General features: G+C 43.4%; 1 protein-coding gene across 3 annotated transcripts in view; it reads right to left on the bottom strand.

Moving 5' to 3' along the window:
* The window catches only part of Cacna2d3 (calcium channel, voltage-dependent, alpha 2/delta subunit 3), a gene marked incomplete at its 5' end in the record, with an annotated part of 848,592 nt that overhangs the window by 100,026 nt on the left and 723,880 nt on the right, over positions 1-24,686 (bottom strand). For all 3 annotated transcript variants that reach the window (XM_013515709.1, XM_013515711.1, XM_013515710.1), the window contains 2 exon segments: positions 8,735-8,779; positions 10,203-10,264. In XM_013515709.1, coding sequence (XP_013371163.1) covers positions 8,735-8,779; positions 10,203-10,264 — 107 coding nt within the window.

Here is a 24,686-nt window from a genome sequence, read left to right as displayed (position 1 = left end):
GAGGCCAGCGAGCCCGCACTTCTGGTGGGTGAAGCACAGGCTGTTCTGAGAGCAAAACGCCAGCACAATGTCATTACTCTAATGATGTATTAATGAAAGCACCGTGTCAGCTCCGAGGACCATCAGGGGACCAGGTAATATTTTTTAATTTGTTCATAGGCTGAGGCGGGGGGAAGGGGCAGCCTTCTGTGAAAGGGGCCCCTCAGGCCTCCTAAAAGTTTTCAAACTGTGTTTTTAATTGGGAGCTGGATGTGGGGGCATGGCTGTTGGCTTTTGGTAGCTCAGACTTATAAATTGTTGAAAGCAAGGTAAACCCAAACCTCTGCTTCCCCCACACTCCTTTAATCTCAAGTGAATGATTTGCTACAGGCTAAATTTTAATTACAGTGCTGTGGAGTTTAAACTTAAGGCTTAATTCTGTCCTTGATGTAACTCAGTTTCTATTTATTGCAGCTTTACATACCGACTGCAACGTTTAATTTGTACCATATCTTTACCCTGAGCTAAATTCCGCCTAGCCCCAGGCTACCACAGGGCTGATCCTTTTCCGGGGTACTGGCCTGTGCACATGGTTAGTTTTGGTTGGGCACGAAAGAAGAGAAGTGAGTTGGTTGAAAAGGTCTGACCTTTATTTCTAGACACTGAGTATGCAGAACTGACAGAAAATTAAAAGTCCTGTGAGAACTTTTATACAAGAGTTGGCTGCATTGGTACTGGGCAGAATCTTGATAAATGTTTTTCATCCTCAAGATCATTGATGTGATCTCACAGAGCTCCTAATGGTAGCCACTGCTTTGCGTAGATTTATATTTAATTTTAATTTAATTTAAATGAAAGACAACTAGAAATTCAGTTGTTAAGCTGTATGAATTACATTTCAAAGGTTGAAAATCTACCCTGTGTGGTGGCTATACTTTTGTGCATGTTTATCAATGTAGAAATTTATTGTAGACAGCAATCTTAGATTACACTAGGATTCCAATGAGCGTTAACCCAGTCTACAGCGGATCCTATTAGATAAATCCATATCCTTGCTGATTGCAATGTCCTAATGTTCATTTTCACATGTAGACACTAAAGCAAAACATACACTCCATTCAGTCAATACACACAAGTACAGGAGTGACTTCCGTCTTCAGATATGGATTACGTCATTCCTCACAGCTGCAGAGCAAGTCAAATGTCTTCACAGCAATCTCAGTTCCTAAAATAAGTTCTACCCATACACCCCCAACCAATCAGTCCTTTTGTTATTAAAGTTACATGCATCTCTGGTCAATATCTCTTTGTCTAATATTGCAAATACTGGGCAATATAATACAAGTACAAGGCAAAGCAATGATGAAAATCAGTTGAAAATCTTTGAGAAGGGGGCAAGACTTCACAAAATTCCTGAAAATGATGACGGAGAGCAGCTCCAATCACACATGAAGCCACTCCCTCTCTGGCGTTTTGCTTTCAGAACAGCCTGTGCTTTAGCCACCAAAAGCATACGCTTGCTGGCCTCCGAACACTGTTCCTGGGAAATATTTAGATCCTATAAAGAAAAAAAACAGCAAGGCAAACTGTAACTCATCATTATTTTAATACATTCTTTTTACCTCAATCTGGGTCATACAGCCTAACAACTGAATTTCTAGTTGTCTTTCATTTAAATTAAATTAAAATTAAATATAAATCTACGCAAAGCAGTGGCTACCATTAGGAGCTCTGTGAGATCACATCAATGATCTTGAGGATGAAAAGCATTTATCAAGATTCTGCCCAGTACCAATGCAGCCAACTCTTATATAAAAGTTCCAGCAGGGCTTTTGATCTTCTGTCGATTCTGTACACTCAGTGTCTGGCTCCCTCTCTCTCTGAGTAGAGATTGTTAAGCTTGATGAGAAGGGTTGGGGACATAGCTCAGTGGCACAGCATCTGCCTGTCAATCTGGCAAGTGCAAGGCCCTGAGTTTGAGTCCCGGAACACACACACACAAAGATTGACCAGAAATAGTGGACATTTAAAGGGGAAAAAAAAAATCACACATGAAGCCACCTAGTATGTTAAGGTTGATCAGCAGTAGCAGTTCCATTAAAAAAAAAAAAAAAAAACATTGTCATAGATAAGATATGAGAAATGCTTCCAAAGAAAATGATTTCAAAAGCAAAACAACAGGGAAAGCCCCTGGGAAGACAGGTGAGAACTCTAATAATATTTGGCTCTCTGTGATCATGCCGAGAAAATTAGATATGAAGGATTTACATTGTGCTGCCTTACCATTTCATTAGAAACACCGAATTCCTGGCCCCCAAGCTCCATATATTTGTTTCTTCGTTTGCAAATTTGAGTGCAGTTGCAACTAGGATCTGCATTGGTTAAACAGGCATATTTTCACCATTTCTACTTTATTTAGAATAAAGCGTTAACGGACGCTTTTGGTTTTAGCTGTAAACATCTGGTTCTTTGCTGACTTCAGTTTTTGGATAAGGGACTTCTGTGCCCTCCTGGGGACAGCGCTGGTGGAAGGGAAGCCGGCCTAGGTAGCAGGAGACTTTTACCATGGGCACCTGGTTCCTTCTCTCTTCTGGGGTGGAAGGAATAGAGAGAAAGTTCTAGAATGTGAGCAAAGACTCTTTCAACCCAGAACTTAGAAAAGCAGACTTTAAAAACAGAGGGGTGGCAAGCCTGGGAGAATCTCAGATAACTGTCACACAGAGCAGTTTTTCATAAAATATGACTGTCATGAAGAAGAAAAGGAGGGAGAAGAGGAGGAGGAGGCAGCAATAGGAGGGCATCCCTCACACAAAGGTCACCTATTATACCATCAGGTAAGGGATTATCTTCTTGGATAGAGGGAAAACTGAGGTCCAGAAGTGATGCCTGCCCCCAGGTCACACAGCTGAGCAGGTGGGAATGGAAACAGTGCCACGTGACTACAAGGCTCACATTCCTACTACTGGCTGATGCCTCTACCTCCCAAAAGTCAGCAGGGCCCTGTCTGCTCAAGGAAGGCTTTCCATGTTTGACAGAAGCGAACCCTTACCCTGAAGATAGCTTAGGACAGATCTTGTCTGTCAGATGTTACCATAAGAAACTACAATAAATGGCATAAAAAATCTGCCAGATCAATCAGTGCACTAAACACCTGAGGCATTGTTCTTAAGGCTGAAAAAAAGCAATGCAACAAAGGTGGCTGGTGTTTGGACCATTTTGGTCAAGTGACATTAACCTCAATTCTAGGTTCCTGGACCCCTGAGAACACCAATTCTTAAGCTGATATCTGAAGCCAAGAGACAATCAACATAGTTTAGAAGGATTTCCTGTATGCAGCCAGGACTTGGTAAGGAACACTCTATGGAAGAAAATAAAAAGCCCACTATAGTCTAGAGTCTAATATGACACCTAAAATTCAAAAGAGGGGAGGTTTATTTTGACTCCTGGGTTCAGAAGTTTCAGCCTACTGTCAGCTAGTTCTAAGGTAGGAACATCATGGCAAAACGCAGAGCAGAGCAAAGCCAGGAAGCAGAACAGTGAAAAGTACCAGAGACTAAGGGACCAGGGACCATATCTGGTCTCCGAGGGCACACATCGACAACCCACCCCAGCACAACCAGAGTATGTTTTGCTTATTTCCTGGGTGCCTCTCAAGCCAAGGTAACAGTCAAGTGTAACCATCACAATGATCCACTCACTTTGGTCAGATCAGTCTCCACCCCAGCAGATGGTGATGGGAAAGGAAAGCTAGTAGAGCCATGAAGGACAAGAAGTCCCACCTACAACTTCCTCTCAGGGCCTGCCTTGTGCCCCAGCATAGCGGGCATGCTCTAGAGCATGGGCTGGGGAAGACCATTGGTTTCTTCCGAGTGCCGCCTGGTATTTAATTCTTGGATCACACTTCTCATTAACATTTAAAAAATTTACCTTTCCTTCATTCTGTTAGGAGTCTAGAAATTGGCAGCAGAGAAGAGGGCCTGTTGTACTCAACTGTGTCAAAGTTTGAATCTCAAGGTTATGCTGAATATTTTTGTTTTTGGCACCAGGAATCGAACTCATGACCTCAGGCTTGCCAGGCAAGCGCTTATGCCACTGAGCTACATCCCTGGCCCAGTCATGCTGAATATAAAAAGATTTGGTCACCATTATTAAGCAAGGAACAAGTACTGCCAACACTGGGACTGACACCTCACTGAGAAAGTCAGATGAAAAGCAGGGCATTGTGTTACTGATGCAGATCTGGATCGTGGAATCTGAAAGGAATCGTTAAGTTTTCACTACAGGAAATACTGTTTTGTCTACCTGTAAACCCTGAAGGGTAAATTTAGTGACCAGATGACTTCCTAAATAGACCTCTCTGTCAACAACCACAGGGACTAAATGATTACTGAGAAGGACAGTGGTGTGCAGACACTCACTACAGTTAGGGACCAAGGGTTGGGTGTATGGATCAACAAGGACAGAATTAGCCAGCATCCACTCCAGTCAAGTGTTTCTCCCGTTACTTACAACAAACACTATTCAATTGTCGCCCCTATAATCCCCATTATAAGAGGAAATAGCTCTAGTTTTCCTTCACTATGGTACCTCCCTCCAAATTCAGCCTGGCATCTTAGAAGATGTCTACCAATTCCCCTATTCCCAGGGTGTGCTACCAGGCTGAAGAGCTTGGAGAAATCAGGAGCTTCAGGATCAGACACATCCTATAAATGCGTATTTCACATCTACCTCTGGCAAAACATTTGGAATGAGATTGTTAAAATGTAGAGACAAAAAGGGCTCAGAGAAAGGGAGGCAGTAAGAAGAAATTAATTCAAAGAAATCTTTCTATTAACTGTTGGATGACTCAATATTGCTCAAAGACCCATACAGGTTCACAAAGGCAGATACCCCAGGTTAAAGGGCAAATGGGGGCCATGGGAATTGAGCAGTGACAGATGGCAAGAAAAGTGCCTGGCAGTGAGATTTCAATAATGAGAAATCCCTGTGCCAAGGCTGGTATTCACTGCAAGGTGGTATTACCCCGGGCCTGAGATATTAGCTTTAAAATCAGAGACTTTGACCTTTGCTATTACTGTGACCTTGAGCCAAGTCTTTGAACACTCTAAGTCTCCACCTCCTTATGGGAAGGGTAGAGAGAGCAGCAACTATTCCATGGGATGATGGTGAAGAGCCAGTGGGAGGGTACATGATAACTGCTGAGAATAGCGCCCAGCACACAGCAAGCCCTCAAACAATATGTGCTTACATCCACTTAGCAAGTAGTGGTCACCTACTAAGTGCCATTTTATAAGCGTCCTAATGCTATAATTTTATAGTGTCTCTGAACAGGAACAATTGCCTTGGAGACAGGCTGACCGAGCTTTGTTGCTCCTTGGTTTGGGGTTCCTTTTGTTTTGATTGGTGAGACAGCTCAGAAACTCAGCCTGGTGCTATGCATTGTCTTCATTTTCATGGGGAGGGCCCTGGGTTATTCTGTTTAAGGGTGAGGCCTGAATCTCTGCATCTCAAGCACATAAAAGTGCCACTCCCCACTACATTTTCTCTAGGTCTGTCCCATCTCATCCCTACTAACACTGGAACTATTATGATTTAGATCTAAAATGGTCCCCAAAACCTCCTGTGTCTGGAAGGTGACTGCATTATGGGGGCGTTATAGCTGATCTTCTGTTAGGAGGCGGGGCCTCATGGGAAAAGGAAAGTCACAGAGGATGGCCCGGAAGGGTGTATCTCCCTTCCCAGCTCTTCTCTTTCCTCTCTCCTTCTTGGTCTCCAAGACATGAGAAGCTTTTCCCTCACCATGGCCTTCTGCCGTCCTGTTTCTCTATGGGGCCAACCAAATTTGGGCTGAAACTTGGGCCACAATAAGCCTTTCCTTTGGCAAGTGGGTTTCAGGTATTGCGTCTCAGTGATGAAGAAAGTGATTAAGACGAGAACAGACTGACTCTTCCTTCACAGCACTTGATGCATCTTTTCATTATGGGTCAGTTTTCCTACAAAATATACAATAAATTCTGTCTTCTTGAAAGAATTTATTGCAGAGGGATCATTTTGGAATGACATGCATGGTAGGAGGCCCTGTGTCCCTCACTACATAGCTATTCAAATGACCCTCCATCCTGCCCTCTGGCTGGGCTGGGTGTTTCCCAATATGGACACCCCCAGATGCTTGGATATAGCCCTGTTTCTAGACCTGTCATAACTCAAGGAGTCTGTCATATACCAGAGGAAATGCCTACAAGGACTCAAAAAGTCTTCATGATTGGTAGATATTACTAATCTCTATTTCTTTGGAAAAAGCCATAGTGACTCCACCCTCTAGCCAAGGTCCAGGGAGTGCACTGACAGGGCAGGGTCTGGAGTGGACCTAAGGCAAAGTGTGCCTGAGCAGACTGAGCAGTTGAGCCAGGTCTTTGCTGTAGAGGAGAAGCCAGAAGCACTGCACTTAATGAGCCCCTACAGCTGTGTTTAATGGGGACCTGCTCATTTGAGGGTAGCCGGGGGAGAGGAAGGACAAGGTCTCGCAAGCCTAATTAAAAGTTATGAAAGGAGAATGACACATGGACAGAGTCTGCTTAAAGAATGGAAATGGCTCTTGGTGGGAAGGGAGGGCTGACTGTTGCATTGAAAACTATTTTAACTGGTTCCCTGGTGCCAAAATCTAAGAGTAAAAGAAGAAAATGGATGAGAGTTTCAAAGTGAAGGCTGGGGACATTTGAGTGTCAGGTCGATTTAAAAAACCAGGGCAAATTCGACGCTTAATTTTTATAGCCTATGAAACTTTAAATGCAATTCAAATGAAGTATCTCTCATTGGCTGCTGTAAAGAGATCAATAGTAGGACCCTAATGTACGTGCCATGGTCATTAATATGCTCTACTGTATGTGCCACTGTCCTAGGAGGTTTCAGGTCCCAGGGGCTCACTGTATAAAACAGAAGTCTTCAGAATCTTTTGGTTTACAGCTAACATTACTGAATGCTTACTGTTGGTCAGAAGCCATGCTGTGTATTTTTTCCACAGATTTTCCCATTCATTCTTCACCATTACTATCTGAGGAGGATATTTCTCTACTCAGTACATAATTAAGGAAACAGGTACAGAGGGGTTCAGAAAGTTGTCTGAAGTCACATAGTTCATTATTATCAGTCACGGTTGGAATCTAGTCTGTCTTCCTCCATACTCTTGCCTTTAGCTACAATGCTACCCCACCTTGAAATCAGCCACTGAATAACACACACTGGATATCTCCAATCCTAAGCGGCGAGCTATTTCCACTTGTTCTTATCTGAGGATCCATGGAACCAATATGAGTTGTAGGAAGGTTACCAAATGTGTTTTTATTCGCCAAATTGTTTGAACAAATATTCATCTCTCCACTCAAGCAAACAACCAATGAACCAGGCAGTTAATCAACGAACCAGCTACCCCACCTACCATCCATCCCACCAGCCAACTAGCCAACTAAGCTTCCTCAGTTCTCTTACTGTAAATCTGGGATCAGTGCCACCGTCCAAGTGAGCAGTTCACACAGGGTCTCAGAACGCTGACTGATTAACATTATTCTTGAATTGTGTTGTTCACGCCAATAAGACCAAAAAGAAGTTTCAAAGACAAGGGGAGGCCTGCAGCCTACTTGGCTATCTTGAAAAGTTATCCTTGAACTTACGGAAAGGATGTTGGCCATAAAACTTCACAGTGTTCTCTTTCCTAAGGGAAAATTAGTTTTGATCTGATGATCAGAAAAAGGTTGGGCTCCCCCTGAAAGCTTGATTGATTGGATTCTTAGTCTTTAGATACTATGACTCACACAATGATTTAATTATGATTATGATTTTTCTTTTAAACTGGCAGCCAGACCCTTGAGGGACCAAGAATTTTGTGTTTTAACTTCATCTTGGACTGTCTTTTATATTTATGTGCTTGTTTTTCTTTTGCCTACTTATTAAAAAATCTACTTCTAGTCTTTATTTCCTAGGTTGAAATTATGTTTGGTTAGGATTTATTAAATCCTTGTGGTAACCAGAAGGACTATAAATATATGATTACTTAGAAAGGTTAATTTATATATTAACTAACATTTAGCTAAATGAAAAACCGCCAGGACTCTGCTTGCTGTCAAACCGGGGCAGACAATGAACTGGAATGGGTGTTGTATAAAAGCGAATCTGATAGACAAACTTGGGCAGTGGCATATTTTTCTGCCATTGTTGATGTATGGAATTCAAGTTCCTCCTTCCAAAAGAGGGTGAAGGAGAAGAAAAGGAGCTTTAGAAGGCAAGCACTATGGGACATGAAATAATTACAATGAGTTTCACCATTTTAAGCTCCAGAGTTTTGGTTTTCTTATTACATGAAATTCACCAAGTCTCTGATCATCTGCAAAATGGGCCAATAATTCCCATTTCACTGGGTGGGTGGTTATAAAAACAAAAAGAGAATAAGGCCCCGGGGTATAAGCTTTGAAAATTGAAATGTGAGCTTCAAATGGTCGTCCTGTGCATTACTGCCTAGAAATAAAATCTAAAATATGTAATAGTGCTGTCCATGTGATATTTAAAACATACTTCTGTAGCTCTTACCAATAAATTACTTGATTGGTAATGGGGTGGGGAGAAGGAGAATACGCTGGTTTTGTTTTTTTTTTAATACTGTCCCAGAGTAATGTGTCAGACCTGGGTCTGGTTAGGGTGGCCTCTGTTGCTAAGCACCATGTCACTTTCCCTTAGCCAGAAACAGGACCGGGAGACCCCTTACCTCATCGTCACAGCTGATGGAGCACTTGCCATCCAGGGCAGCACACTGCATGTAGAAAAGCAAGGGAGACCGTGTCACTGGGACATCTGTGCATCCGCTAGGGCTGCAGCTTAACTATTAACACCAAATTACACCCAAAGGGAGCGTAGCAAGTTGGGACTGGATCGCATTCTCTAGAATCAGTATCAACTCTAAGTAGGAATAGTTCTTTTAAATTATTATTTTCTTATTCCCTTTAATCATTTGAACAATCTTCTATTCTTATATCTGGTAATCTGAGCAACTTCATTGACAATATCAATATGAAGTACAACCACCACTGTTAATCTCTGTCATTTGATTTGAAACCCCATATTATTTTTAATGCCATTGTGTTGTTTTGTTTATATTTTGCTATTGTTCTTTTTTTTTGTACTATTTTCTTTTTTCTTTTTTTTGGATTTTTCTCCGGTACCGGGAACCGAACTTACGACCTTGCGCTTGCCAAGCAGGCGCTTTTGCTGCTGAGGTAAATCCCCAGCCCCAGTACTATTTTCTTTAAAAATAAAAAAATAAAAATATTTAAGAAGGGCTGGTTTCTTTCCATCTATTTTAATTTATGTCACCATTTACTATTGGAGCTATATTTTTTTAAGATCGCAAATCTTTTGCTAACAAGATATAATTATGTAAATATTAAATTTTAAATTGATTCCCAATGGCTTTCTTTTAAAAACCTCCTGTCTTATGTTCTTAGTTTATAGTTTCCTAAAGTGTCTTGATATATGAAATGATAAACCATCCAATGTCCTTATCCATTCAATCACTGATGGACATTTAAGTTCATTCCATAGCTATTGTGAAAAGTGCTCAGTAAACACAGAAGTATAGGTATCCCTTTGATATGCTGGCATCATTTCCTTTGGATATGTACTTCTGACATTAGAACTGTATAATCAGGGGCAACTTACCAGTCGCCATTTCTACAGAATTACTGAACAAATACCACTGAAATTCCTTAATACAAAGAGCACAGAAGGGAAAGAATGTTTCTAGATTCTTCAACATGGAATAACCCAGGGAAACCCTTTGGCCAAAGAAGGCAGATACATACTTTGACAAACCAAGTCACATACAGGTCTTCTACACTGCAAAAGGGTCACAAATAAATAAGCAAGCATCACAACAAGATTAGGAAAAAAGTCACAGCCCCAATATTAAAGGAAAAGCTCCTTTGGAGAGGTCATTACCTTGATATCCCAAATCAAACTGTTCCTAGAAGCAAATTCCTTGATTTGCCCAGCATGTGGTGTCTAACATGCTGACAGCCCTCTATTTTGCCGTGAAACGAATGGAAATCTGAGCAGCCCGTGGTTCATTTTAAAAGCGTTCATTAGAAAACTGGCACTTTTAGCCTCTGAGTACTGAAATGCAAACACCTATATAATAACAGTGTTGCTAATGCTTCAAGATGCTGATTATACCTTACCTGTCTGCTGGCAGTCCAGAACTTCCTTTGAAAAAATTCGAGTTTCATCTGAATGCCTACAGCTGGACACATATTAAATAAAACAAAGCATCAGAGATCATGTTGTACAATTATTCATGAATATCATTGAAAATTATCTATCATGGCAAGAAATCGATGTAAGCGTATCAGAAAAAAATGTACGGTTAAGTATAAAGCAAACATATTTTTTCTTCCACGTAAGGAATTCCAAGGTTACCTATACTCATAGATATAAAATAAACAGAATATAATGCACATGTCTGTTTGGAGACATATTACTTTGGCATTTCTAAAATTAATATATTTGCAATAATAGCCCCATCACTCAACACAAGCTGAAATTAGAAATAAAAAAACCCAAAGTATATTCAAAAGATCAATATTTCTTCAGTTCCTTTTTCAGCTGTAACTGAATGAACTTGAATGTCTAAAACATGGATTCGGCATGTGTTTTTTTATATATAACATTTGAAAGGGAAAGGGCATGAGTCGGTAGCTGGAAGGGAGTCACTTTGCTATCCATGACTTAGTTTAACTGGCCCCCTAGCGTCCACATCTCAATGTTCTCTTTTCCCCAGAAACTCTAAAGAGACACAAGATTCTTTGTAAAAAGCTTCCTACAGCACTAGTGAGTGCTGGCCCTAGTGACAGAAAGGTACGAAAGGAAGAGGTTAAGGAAGTGACTTCCGGCTGAGGGAGGTGAAATTTGCTGGAACCTCACAGAACCAGAACATGCATGAGTTCATCCTATTTCTTTCTCTCGGTGAAGCCAAGTCAGCACAACTCAGAAAGTGAAATGGTCAGGGCAGAAAGCTCATCAGATGGTGATTAAACTTTAGAGGAGTTCAAAAGAAGGAGATAATGCTTGACTGGCAGGGACCAATTTACTGCAGTGCAACTTTGCAAACTTCAGGCAGTTGCCGACATCCTCCCCAATTTTTGCCATATCTGCACAGCATCAGCGCTGTTATTTATCTTTCCATGTGTCTTTCTTTTACTAAAACAGCCTATCTTAACTTCAACCTAAATAGTATCACCCAGAAAAGGCATGTGTGATTACAAGGGGAGAAGCTCTCTTAAATTGTCTGAGAACTTTTCATGCCACCACGTTGGAACTCCTTCTTGGGTCATCTGTATTGTGTTGGCTCTAGGGACTTGGAGGTTTATGAAGATCTTAGCCAGTTGTCTTAACACGACCTAGTGCCTTTTGTTTCCTAAAGAAACTGTTGAGGCAAGCGCTGGGAGTGAAGGTTAACTGGTGTGCACTTGTGGAAGGACTTGCCATCTGTCTTTCCACTTGGGCCTTCAGACCCTTGGACGAGATGAGCCAGGAAGGGTCTCGCTGTGCAGAGTGAGAATTGTCTCTGAAATGCCCCATTTTAACACTTAGGGCCCACACTGCTTTGCCAATAAGTGTCCTCTGATTCCTGGACATGAACTTTCAGAGAATAAGGACCTTTTCTTGCTCCTGTGGAATCCATGTCCCAACAAGGTGCCAAGCACACAGATGATCCACCTGTAAATGCTTTCTTTTCCCTCTTTCCAGTACCATGACAGTGAACAGTTACAAAGACAGAAGAAAGGGCAACCTCCACACGAATTAGAGTCTTGCCTCAATAAGACTCCTTTAGGGGTGGTTCTCAACACATCAGCACCATCTGGGGAATTTAAGAAGGCCTTGGAATATGCATCTCCTGTTTCACCAGAGACAGGTAGGGGCTGGCAGCGAACTGACTTCAGAGAAGAAGGCTTCAAAATTGTACTAACAGCCATAAGGGGTATCTAAGAGAAGGGTGGGAAATGAGTTTCTCTGTCCTCCTTGATGTCTCTCTCTTACGGCTCCCCTCTAGATCCCACCCCAGACAGGCTTCCCCAGACTGGTGGTCAGAGAGTCATTCTACAGCCACCTCTCGGGGTCCAGGCTAACAGCCATGGCAAGCTATGAAGCTCTGCAGGATAAACGCATGGAGGTTCCCTAAGAGTCACTCCCCAGTAGTGTTTCCATGGTGTTCCCTATTCCAGCAGTTCAGGGCTGCCCCTGGCCTACCAGTCACCTCTTGAGTTCTCATGGGCCTCTTCTGCCCTTTCTGAGTACTCCTCCCACTTTCTGATGGGGCTGTACTGTCACCGCCCTAATGAAGCTGGCTGCTTCCTCCAGGGTGTTTATCCATCTCACATAGTTGGAGGCTGCTATCATCTGCCTCTGTTGGTCCTCTACCTAAGCTCCTCGGGCACTTTAATCTTTCCTCATGAGTCAGCTCCTCTGTCTAATTAATCAAGCGGGCTGCATCTCTGATCTCCCTCCAGCAGGCTTCACCCTCTCCCTGGTTCCAAGACCCTAACCGAGACACCGCTCCCCTCTTTCTCACTCCCTCCCTGTCTGGGCCGTGAGGCTGTCGCACAAGGGCTCCAACAGAGTCTGGACTGCAGTTGGTCTCCTCAGTTTTGATCAGGCTGTGCTCCTGGTGGCCCCTGGCTTCCCATCACTCCTCTGGGTTGGCAGCATTTTCACCTAGGAGTTAATATACTTCTCTCTTATTAGCAGATTCACAGTCTCAATGTTGAGTCAGCTTTATGGCTATGCAGCGGCCTTCTCTCTGCTAACCTCTAAGCTAAGTACTAATGGGAAGGAGCCCACACGCCCCCTCAAGGTCTCATTGAGGAGAAGTTACATAGTAAAAGCTGCATTACAGATACAAACAAAGAGCTCTAGAGAGGATAAGGGCTCAGTTAGCCTGAGGGAATTAGCAAGAGCTTTAGGGTAAGGTGGGGAGATCCAATTCACAGCAAAGTGAGAACCAAAAGAAGATGGCAGCCCAAACAGAGGAAGCAGCAAGGGCAAAGGGATGAGCTTTTCTAAAGACCACTGTGTGTTATGAGACTTAGGAAGAATGAGGATCTTCTGTGAGCTAAGGTCAAAAAGGAAAGGTCAAGGCACCTAAAGAATATCCACATAGGCCCAGGATCTGCCTAATGGCCAAATCCAGCCTCTTTTTTTTAAATAAAGTTTTATTGGAACATTGCCATGCCCGTTTGTTTACACAGTGCCTGTGACTCCAATGACACAGTTGAGGAGGTACAATAGAGATGGAATAGCACACAAAACCTAAAGCACTTACTGTCTGGCCTTTCCCAGGAAAAGGACAACAACAAAAATACTAACATCTGCTGCAGACGCCATTAAAAATCTCTACAGAAGAGGTGGGGTCTGACATCTACTTTAGGAAGTCTACTCTGAAAGCCTACAGAGCAAGCACCGGGCAAAGGACCTGGACAGTATGTGTTCACCACAGTGCACTGGGCTCACTGTGTCTTAAACATGAAAATGATTTCAAGTCCCCAAAACAAAGCACAGTAATAAAAAATAAGAACAACAAAAAACAACAAAAATCTCACCCCAAACATCACTATTTTCCTTTGTTTTGACCACGTTTTTCCTTTTCAACCTTTATCAGAGAACACATCTTTACATCAGCAAGTTCCGCTCCTTTCCCCACCCCCCACAACCTAAATGGAACCTGGGATATTTGTCATGCCCATCTATTTTGCTCTTTCAACAACATTTCAGGCCATAATGGTATATTCTGCTTCAAGTCAGTCTTGCTAATTTAATAAGGAAAACAAGGACAGAAAATGCTTTAGTGAAACTCAAGTCCCAAGGAGAGTGCAGAAAATAAAAACACCATTCCTGGGGTTTGAAATTTTTTAGACAGTCCAGAAAATCATCAACATATTTTCCCTGGAGTCTGTGGCACTCCTCACTTACATGAGATTATGAATGCTCCAGGGCTCCCTGTTAGGAATGTCCATCATAAGGAGTCTCTTTGTATTAAGAGCTTTTGGTGGTACCTGACTCACCCACTTGCAGACCAAGCAGATTCCAAACAAAATTATTCTGTAGTAGGCTTCCCAATCTGCCTGTATAGGTTGACCCTCCCAGCACAGTAACCCTAAGATATTGGGATGCTTCTGGAAATGAACAAAACACCAAAAACATTGTAAGATAATTGCTACTCTAGAAGGTCCCCTTTACATGAAACACTAAAGAGTCTCAAGCACTGATATCTCTTTGGGTTTGAATCATCCAAATGACTGTTCTTTCAACTCATCTCAATATGCTAAGAATTCCTGGGTACAGATACTCAATTTGGCAGCATAGAGCACAGGCTAGGCTTGGTGGTGTACATCTGTAAACCAGCACTTGGTAGGCTGAAGCAGGAGGATCGTTGCAAGTTCACGGCCAGCCTGGGCTACATAGTGAGTTCAAGGTCAGGCTGACCTACATAGACAGACCCTGTCTCAAAAAATGAAAACAAACCAAACAAAACACATAGCACAGAACTTCAGTGGAGTGTCTTCTAGAATTCCTCTTTCCCCAACCTTCTAACTTCCCATCTACTCCCTGCTTTCCTCCATTCATTTCTCCTGTATTTTTCAGAAATCCAGTATATGCCAGGTTGCAGGTATATTGTGACGAAGACAGGAGGGCCACAATAGGCCAGGGATGCAGCCTGGGAAGGAAGTCACATCACTGAAGAGAAAGTCATAGCTTAGCACTGTTAGACTGACAAAGGCAATCACAGGGTATCATCGAAGCACTGAAACATGTAGACCATTTGACTTCTGGAATGTCTATGATCGGTTCACTCAAATCTAGGGACAGGTAGCTGGATCTCCAATCTGTTGATTCTGTCTTGCTCAAATTGGTGGTACATATGGCTATTTAAGTGAAAATAAAATTCATAATTTTGTTTCTTCGTTGCACTAGTTACATTTCTTTCTTTCTTTCTTTTTTTTTTTTTTTTTTTAATAGCAGGAATCGAACTTAGGACCTTGCTCTTGTCAGGCAGGCACTTATGCCACTGAGCTATATCTCCAGCCCCTGTGCTAGTCACATTTCAAGAATCTGATGGGCACCTGGATCTAGAGGCTACTATACTGGCCCACTGCAATCTAGAACATTTCCATCACTACAGACAGTTCTATTGGATAGCATTCACCAAGCACAAGAGTGATCAGAGAAGAACCACACACTCACATCCCTTAAGAAGCAAAGGTGGAGTTCTCCACACACTATCCCCCAAAGATGGGAGTCACAAGGATGACTCTGGTATGCAGGGCTTGGGTTCAAATGAACTGCTAATGTGAGACAACTTGGATCTGCAAAGGGAAGTTGGTACTGTGATTAGCTTGAGAGAACCCCACAGAAATCAATGCAATATGCTCAATATGGCTACCACCCCCCAAGATTTATTTATTTTGCTTTACAAAATTTGAGAATACAAATTACATTTCCAGTGCTATTATATTCAAATGCATTCAAGATGAAATCATGCATGCATCTCATATCATGTTAATAGACATGCATTCAAGTGTAATCTGAAACTCACGAAATAACAATGTTACATGTAAAATTAGAAATAAAATAACTTTTTCATATTGTATTCATTTAGAAAGAATTTTCTATGGGCTTGGCCTCAACTTGCAACATACCCCTAGGAGCACAAATCCGGTTTGTAAAATAGTGCTCACCACTCCTGGCACGCAAGCTCACACAAACACCCCTACTTCCAAACTTGCCCAGCTCTCCCTCTACACAAATGCATTCACATACACATGGAGAGCCCATCCAGGAGACAAAAACAATCCAGCCACCATCAATGAATTACAACTAGAAATTCTGTGGGAAGATTTGCTGCGAACTCTTTCTCTAGGACTATTGCTGCGTGCCCTTGGTAATATCGCTTTGTCTCTGTGCCTCGTCAAGTACAGTCACACTGGCTCTAGCTTCTGAACAGACCTCTGTGGACCAAGAATAAATAAGAGTAAAGAGCATATGCTGGAATAGTCTAATGGTTTGGTGGTGTGATTAGTATTCATGTAATTATGTAATGGTTTGCTTCTAGAGCTTTTGCTGATTATTTCACAACCAATACACCCTCGATGTGGAAAACTCATGCACAATAAATGCAAACTGTCCACAGCTCGAAATGTTCTTTAGGGTATAATATCAGTGAGTAAATGCTTTAAAACATCATGACATCCAGTAAGTGTACTCCTGAAGTGGCTCTGTCCCCTTCTGGAATTGTGATTATTTCTGTATACTTAGGACAAAGCTATATAGATCAGGTTGCAGAGTTGAAGACTACTGTCCCCAATCTTGGCACCACCAACCGCACGCGTTCATTGGCCAGGCACTTGGCCATAAAGCTTTGCACCGGCCTGGTGCTCTCTGGCAGCTAGCACACAATGGCCATTGTCTTCTGGTGCACAGCGGGAGAGTTATATCCCAGAGCTGGTCTGCCCACAAACCGAGTTTTCTGACAGATTCTAACTCATAGGTAGAAATCTATGGTAGAAAACTGTCTCTTTGTTAGGAAAACAAATCTACAGTAAGTTAGTCACAAGTACAAACCCTCATGGATATTTCCCATGTATTTCCTCTTAGTTTTTCTTTAAACCCAATATAAATTCTACAGAAAAACATCCATTTAGGTTTTCTCCTCCAGAAAGTCAGCCCCACCTACTGGGTGGTGGCTATTTTTACACAGCCAGGTTCATCTCTATCACCCAGTCTCAACCCCTTTGACAGTATCTGAATTTTCATTTCTCTGTGCATAATGACAAAGATAGCCAGCACTAGGAGTGATGAGTCCTGGCACATTTGGATTCCAACTTGCCTTAATTAACAGTCAACCAGAAGAGCTGTTAGCCAAGCCACATTTGTTTAAATATTTTCTTCTGCTTGTTTTCAAAATAGTTAATTGCAAGTAGAACTAAAAATGCATCTGAATGTCACTTCTTTGGAATATTTCACAATTAACACTGGGTTTGGAATAAGGCCACCGTGCAGGAATGCTGAAGGAAGAACTCTAACCTTCTTTACATCAAATGCAAGCCCATTGCAGGGGTCTGCTAATGTCCAGGAGGAGTGACTGACCACATGAATCACAATTTAAGACTGTAATGTGCATTATGACACAGCTCATCTGTTAAATATTTCATGTGAAGATTTTAATGAATTGCATAAAGGAATGTTGGACAAAAAAGACAACTAAAATCCTGGGACTAATTTGGGTGAAACTGAGAACAGAATATCCTCCTGAAGATGAGAGAGAAAGAGAAGCCAGCTGCTCTCCTGTCCCCCTGGGTGTCAGACTGGAGAACCCAAAGGCTTTCTTAGAAGATTATAGGCAAGGGAGAACCAGCACAACAACCTTTAGAAAACTAGATCAAAGTAATATGTATTCGTTATAATCTTGGTAAAGCCGGGACATTAATCTCCAAGGTATGGTATTATTTCAGAAGTTGAGAGATGGGGTAGATTGCATTCTCGTTGCAGCAGACACACCTCATATTTCAGCCAATGCCGAGTAGAGAAATAGAAGGATAAAAGGGGAGGAGGTATTATAACTATAACCCCTCACCGATTGCATATTTTACCTCTGAAATATTCCCTGTGGCCGGCGGGGGAGAGGGGGAATCTTTCTTATATGTACTCACTTCTAAATAACAAAGCGCTAGATGATGTATGTCTGTGGTGAGAGGGAGGGAGGGGAAGCCGGGCCACATTATCGCTCGACTGACAAAGCGATAGCAGAAGATTTTCTTTGAAGACGCAGAGCTGTGGACGCCTATCTTAATCGGGAACCCTCCCTGGCCGCTGTCTGTGCCTGGCTTCTGGGGATGTCCGTAGGAAGACGGCCTGATCCATTTACCGCTACATTTCTTTCATGATCACTTTATTTTTATCCTGTCAGAGTTTCTTGGGAACAGTCACCTTTAGGGAAGTCTAGTAAATGACAATTATACCTGTTTCCTCTCTTTGGATGCTAATTACTTTACTGGATCAACGCTGAAAAGAATTAGCAGGGCTGTAGAATGGAATAATAATTTTCTTTTCACCCCTGAGGTAATCTGGAAGCATTTTTCCAGACTTCATCTGAAGTAACCTATACTCCCTTAGCTTGCTGAGGCTGCTGGAGCTGGCATCGAATAGTTTTTGTCAGATCGTTTTATGCTCACAAAACTTTTCAAATAATATTATTTCAATAAAGTTTTCCAGCCAATACATTTTTAGAGTCAATTCCCACCCTTTCAACCTTTCAGAATACAATATTTAAGCCTCAGACTTCATTGTATTTTAATCGGGGCTGCACAAATCAATGTCCATTAAGGAAATTACAAGTTTCCAAATTATAGCTCCCTAGTTAATAATTCCTTATTAGACCACTACCTAATAACATTCACCAAAGATATTATAACAAAATTGAGGGTCAAATTTCTAAATATTTCAAAACCCATAATAGAATGGCTGTGTATATTTGCCAAACACCTCAGAGCTGGATGTTTGTGACTGTTTTTTACACAAAATAGCAGTAAAATATTCTCCTAGGTAGTCCCTAATGCTGGAGAGACGCCTCCAGGCCCTCTGATTCTCTGGCTTATGTTATACGGCACCATAAAGGTGAAGGACTTGTCCAAGCATACCCAGTTCAATGGTCCTGAGTCCTTGAGTCCATCTCAAAGCTCTAAAAGGCAAATTCCCTCCAGGGCTGGATACCAACTGGGAACTTCCTATGCTTGGTGTAAAGGGAGCAACAGACCTCAGCTCAACCCGGCTGATGTCCATAGGGAACACAGTCTGGATACTGCAAGCCACCTGACACTGCAGAAGCTAGAGATCTCGACTTATACAGACAGGTCACTTCAAAAATGTATAGGATTGCCAGATAAAATATTTTTTATTTGCGAAATCTGGACCTTAGGCTGACAGTCACATGGCACATCCCAGGCAGTGACCTGGAGTGACCTCTTGCACACTCAGCCCTGGGCGGGTTGAGCAGACAGTGTTTGTAGTTTAACTCAGGGCTGGGAACCAAGGCCACCTCCATCAACATGACTTCACTATGTGTTTCAGAAAGTTTTTACCCAGAAAGATAAGGTAAGTAAAAATATTTCATCAGAAACTTACCCAAAACCAATATTTCTGAACAGCACACTGACCAAACAATCCCCGTATTAGGGTAACATGGCTCTACTAGGGAAACTGCTTACTCATCAAAAACCTGTTCCTTTGCCAAGACTCCGGAGAGGTTCACCGCGGCACAGTCGTCCCATTCCAAGCAGATCCCCACGGTGAGAGACTCCGACTCCAGAGCCTTTTAAACATCTGCCTCCTTCCTCTGTGGGAGACACTAAGACCATCAAGGCGTGCTCCCCTACTGCACTAGGGAACAAACCTGACTTTGCTTGACCCACAAATTACCCTCATGGGTCTTCTTGTCAACAGCTAAAATGGCTTTACTTTTCCTCGTGGTATTATCCGTTGTTGACACTAAATTATATTATAAATTAGTTATTGTTTCAGCCTCATCCAGCTAGAGGTAAGTGGTCCACAGGCAGAGGGCGTTTACATCCTGGGAGTCGCCCATACCGAGGAAGGGTCGCATCAAGTGGGTACTTCTGAAAGGCCCCAAGTGGGAAACTGGTCGGTCAGACGGTATGCTGTCAGGATGTCCACTATGCTTAGACGGGCTTCTCTCTCAGGAGACTTTCTTTTCCCACCCAGATGGCTTAGACTCTGTCCTGACAGCTACAAAAATGTCCTCAGCCAAGAGAGGGAACGAGGGAGATGTGAACTTCTCCATGCTTTAGAAACACCTGGAGGTGACCAGGTAGGTTTGTGTCAGGGACCTGAGAAGGAGTCAAGAGCCTTCATCCAAGCAGGGCAGGATAACACAAGGCTACGATCTTGTTTCTGACCCCTTCTGACAGGGTAAAGAGAGGAACCCTTGAGTTCTGTCACAGCACATCAGGCTCACCTGCCTCGGGCCAGACACTACCCCTTCTTCATCCCACCCAGCATATGCACCAATCCTGAAGCCTCTGTCATCTTAGGGTGGTAAACTGCAAACAAGTTAATTCATGAAATGTATTTCCCTGCTTCTCAGAGATGTCTCCAAATTCCATGACAGATTTGATAATGAAAAGTATTTTATAAATCAGGCCACACAAATGACATCACCTAGTAATAACAACAGCCGAGGTGATCATAGGAGTTAACATGACTTGTTAAGCCCCCTACTGCATGATAGGGATCTGCTTGAAGCTTCAGCTACTTTGCTGCTAATCCTCACAATGCCCTGCAAGGTGAGGATTGACAGCAGCACACTCCGTATCTGAAAAGAGCAAGCACCACAGAAATAAGCTATGGGTTTCTCCTAGGAAGTGGTCTTCAGCTTTGATTTAAACTCACACAGCAAAATCAAGAGGTTTCCAGAACTGTGAGATCTACCATGTGTTTGATGTTTTTTGTTTTCTTCCATCAGATAAAATGCAGAGGGCAGGTACATATCAGGCCAAGTCACCTGTCATTCTCTATCAAAACAATCCAGAGTATTTGTACCAATGATTTGAATATTCCAATTGGATTTGTTAAGTCAAGTAAGCAGGACTGACTGGCTTAGGTGACAGGCTATTATTTTAGGACTGGCCTGAGAACTAAGAATCTAATCTGGAGGAAGAGTTAACAAACTCTTCATTAAAGAGATAGGGTCTGTAAGATGAGCAAAAATTCACAAGGACCTAGTAACCAGAAGGGGAGAGGGCAAAGAGAATATTTTAGGTCATGTGCAACATCCCAAGCTGACAACGTGCTCAGAGAGACTAAGACCTTCAAAGCCATCTATACCTAATGTAAATGTTGTAGGCAACTGAGTTAGATAGAATATTATAGGCTGTCAGATAAAGCTAGGCCCTCAAAGGAGCCAGGGCTGAAGATGAGATACCCCAGCATACCCTTCTGCTGTGGGCCAGACCTCAAGACAAAAGATGAAACAAATGCACCCACATATCTCCCTAGGGATAAACATCAGGGATTGATATTCTAAATAGGTATTCATCACCTTGAGAAAGCCAGGAAGAGTCACTACCCCAAACCCCTACAGGAAGAGCCCCTGTTTGTATTCATGTCTGCTTGCTATGTGACTCTGACTTGCTTCCCTATTTGATCCTGATTTAATCAGTTTTACCTGAACAATTATACTCGAAATCTTATTGGTTGACCATCGTTTTGTCCCACCTCATACCCACCTTGTGATTTCCCACGTTTCCCACATTGGACCTGCCTCACCTTGTGGATTTGCTCTCTACAAATCCCTAGACAAGACAGGTTTCTTGGCAACCCACTCGGGTCCCCTTCTGTGTCTCTCTCGGACAGAAGCATTCTTTCCCACAATAAATATACTCTGTTCTTCACCTCCGTTGTTCCTAAAATTCATTCTTAGATTTTAGAGAACAGGAACTGGTCCCAGATTTAACAGGTTGGGAGTTTCTTTCCCCTATATCACAAAGAAGGAAGTTGACTGTCCTTAGCTTTTATAAAACCAGGACTTAACAAGAAAGTGTAAACAAAACTGCTGGTCATTCTGGAGATAGACTGTCACATGCAAAATGCTCTCCTGACCATGGGTCAGTAAGACTATCGCTCCCTATCTTTATGTGCAATTTCCATTTCATTTACCATGGAACTGTTGACTTCACCAGAAAAGAACCAAGGGAAGAGTATGTACTTTTGAACTGGGCCTGGTTCCCTCTGGCCATCCAGATACTCCAAAATCAAACACCTGGCTGGCAGATGTGTCCAGTTGCAGCAGGTCCTGTTAGAACAGCTGGACACAAGGTGCTTATGAATGAGGAGGGAGGAGAGAAGGCGGAATCATTAATGAGAAGGCAGACAGCACTCTGGAGTAATCAAGCACTTTGTTTTCTCCAACCTCCTGGAATCTCAGGACCTTGGAACATTTGGGAATCAGCCCTGGATGAAGGATACCAGTTTTGTCCCATATTTTAATCAGGCAGATGTGGAGGCTGGAAAAGCCATCTTCTGTCATTAAGTGATTGTTCCCAAACACATGCTTGGCAACACCTGAGGCTCTCATCTGGGTCTCTCAACAGTCTGCACTGGTCAGGTCCAGGGAGGGGAGGTGGAGGGGCAGGTGGGCCCTTCCTTTCTGATCTGGCAGGCCAGTCTGAGTCCTTCTCAGTACGGCCCACATCCAAGAGCCTGCCCAACAGTCAGTGGCGTCAGCAGTGAGCAGCAACCTGGTCTTAAAGGCCCCCAGTGCTGACCTCCTCCCTTCCACCAGGGTTCCCTAGGCACAGCTGCTACCCAGGAGGCACTAAATAAAAACTGAATGAAGGAACAAGCAAAGACACCCTATTCCAACCACTAGGCAGTTACTCAGCTGCCTCTCTTGCTTTCTTCGGGGGAATAGCAGTTTGAAACACAACTGTCACCAACATTCTTCTTCCCAGAGTTTCCTGGCACCCCCTGGCTCCTCTCCATTCCCTCAGCTAAAGGATTCCAGGCCTACGGCCTCAGGGAAGGGAGGACACTGAGGAACTAGGAGAACAAAGGAATAAAATCTGGATTTTTGAGTCTCTAAAGTGGAGGCTCCAAGGAATCTCAGGGCATGAAAGAAAATAGGGGCACTGTCCGAGCTGGTTGTTTCCTCCTCCCCACAGCAAGAACCATCATCAGACCATTTAGGGAAGTGGCCTGGATGGAAGAGGCTCCAAGGTGCTGGCCAATTCCAGAGAAAGACACAGAGCATGCCTTCTGTGCCTGTGAAGGCCTCCAACCCCGGGGCACAGCCCGAGGCCTGGCTGGGGCTGGGGGTCGTGGCGCAGGAGAGTGTTCCTGGCCCCACCCTCCTCGCTTTCCCTGCCCTGTGAAGCAGCAGGACCCATGAGCTTCCCCTTCCCAGCCTCACTCTTGCTGAAAAGGACAGAACCTCCCAAGGCCACAGACAGCCCAGCAGAAAGAGGCTCCCCGCCCAAGCAGGCTCATCTGGGTAAGGCCAGGGAGCTGCCAGCTGACTCCCTTGGAATGAGGGGTGACCTTGGACCAAGGTGACCTTCCCTTGGAATGAGGGGGACAGAGCACCAACCCGTACATAGACTGATGACAGACAACCAGCCGGCTCTGAGTGACTCCATGATTAAATGCTACCCTCACCCTGCAGTCTTAGGTGAGCTCTGCAGGAAAGTAAAGAGAGACAGACACTAAATTCACTGCAAGTTCACACCGACCCAGACTAGCAGCTTCTGGGAGAAACTGAATTTAAATTTAAAGCTGCATTGATTGTACAACTGAACCGTGAGGACTGAATTTCATAGCTGTTACTTGCTCATGCCCCATGAACACGAACAACGGCCTTTTCTCTTATCCACTTAGGACCCAACCAGAAAGAGAAACCAGGGCAGTGGGCAATGGGTTCCAGGCCCACCACATGGTGATGCAAACAAATTACAGGGGACTTCCGCACTGTGAAGGGCGGGTCCCTGAGGCTGGTCCTAGGGTCCGCAGGCAAGGAGAACAGCGAATCCAGTAGCATAACCCTTGTGTTCTGTGGCAGCTGCTGCTGCTTCCGTGAAAACTGGACCTTTGACATGAAAAAAAGCCTTCAAAATAGAAATAATTGTGGGTTCATGAGTATTATAAGGTATGGCTCTGAGAAAATGGGGTCTTCTGAGGGCCCTGCTGGAATGACTGGGGTGTTTCCTCTACACACAGCCTAGGCCTTCTGACTACTGTGTTCTGGGGCTGCAGCTGCATCCCATAACCTTAGCTCAATCCTGAACATTCCAAGCATGGAGAATTTCGTGAGTCCCAGCTCTACAGGTGAAAAGCTCCCACACAATGTTATTCGGCCCCACCTGTATCTGTTACTACCTGAGTCTGTTTCCTCCTGTGTGTGTTCAGAGTGGAAAATATCAAACAAGCATGGGTCTGAGTCCTGCCTACCTCGTATGCAAGCTGTATGCCTTTAGAGTCAGTTTTTTCACCTGCACCACAGGTACAGGGGCCATGCTCACCTTGCAGGTCTGTTGTGAGCCTTAACTCCGTTAATGTACACCAGCAAACAACCATAGTGCCAGGAATGTTGCAAATAATTCAATAAATGTTACACACACACACATACACACCCACATAGAACAACAGCTATTACACTAAACATATGTATCATTTAATAAAATCCATATCCTATTTTCCTCCCTAGAGCCAAGTCTCCACACAGTTCTAGAAAACTGCCATTGCTTACCAGTTTCCCGGCTAAAAAGCGAAGGTCCCCTGAACAGAGTCTGTTAGCTTTCTATCACTGTGATAAAAGTACCAGAGAGAATCAATTATAAAGGAGAAAGATTTAGTTTGGCCCACGGTTTCAGAGGCTTTAGTCTATGATAAGTCGGTTCTATTGAATTCAGGCCTGCGGTGAGGCAGCATATCATGGTGAGAATGGGAGTCGGGGCAAAGTTGCTTACCTCATGGCAGCCAGGAAAGAAAGAAAAATACCCGCTTTAAGGGCATGTCCTCCAGGACCTACAGTAACTCCCTCCCATTTGGCCCCACCTCTTTAAGGTTCTACCACCTCCCATAGGCTGATAACTAAGCCTTCA

Source organism: Chinchilla lanigera, unplaced genomic scaffold, assembly GCF_000276665.1.
Source record: "Chinchilla lanigera isolate Chin_1 unplaced genomic scaffold, ChiLan1.0 scaffold00029, whole genome shotgun sequence".
Classification (NCBI taxonomy): domain Eukaryota; kingdom Metazoa; phylum Chordata; class Mammalia; order Rodentia; family Chinchillidae; genus Chinchilla; species Chinchilla lanigera.
This window is presented reverse-complemented; position numbering and strand designations above follow the sequence as displayed.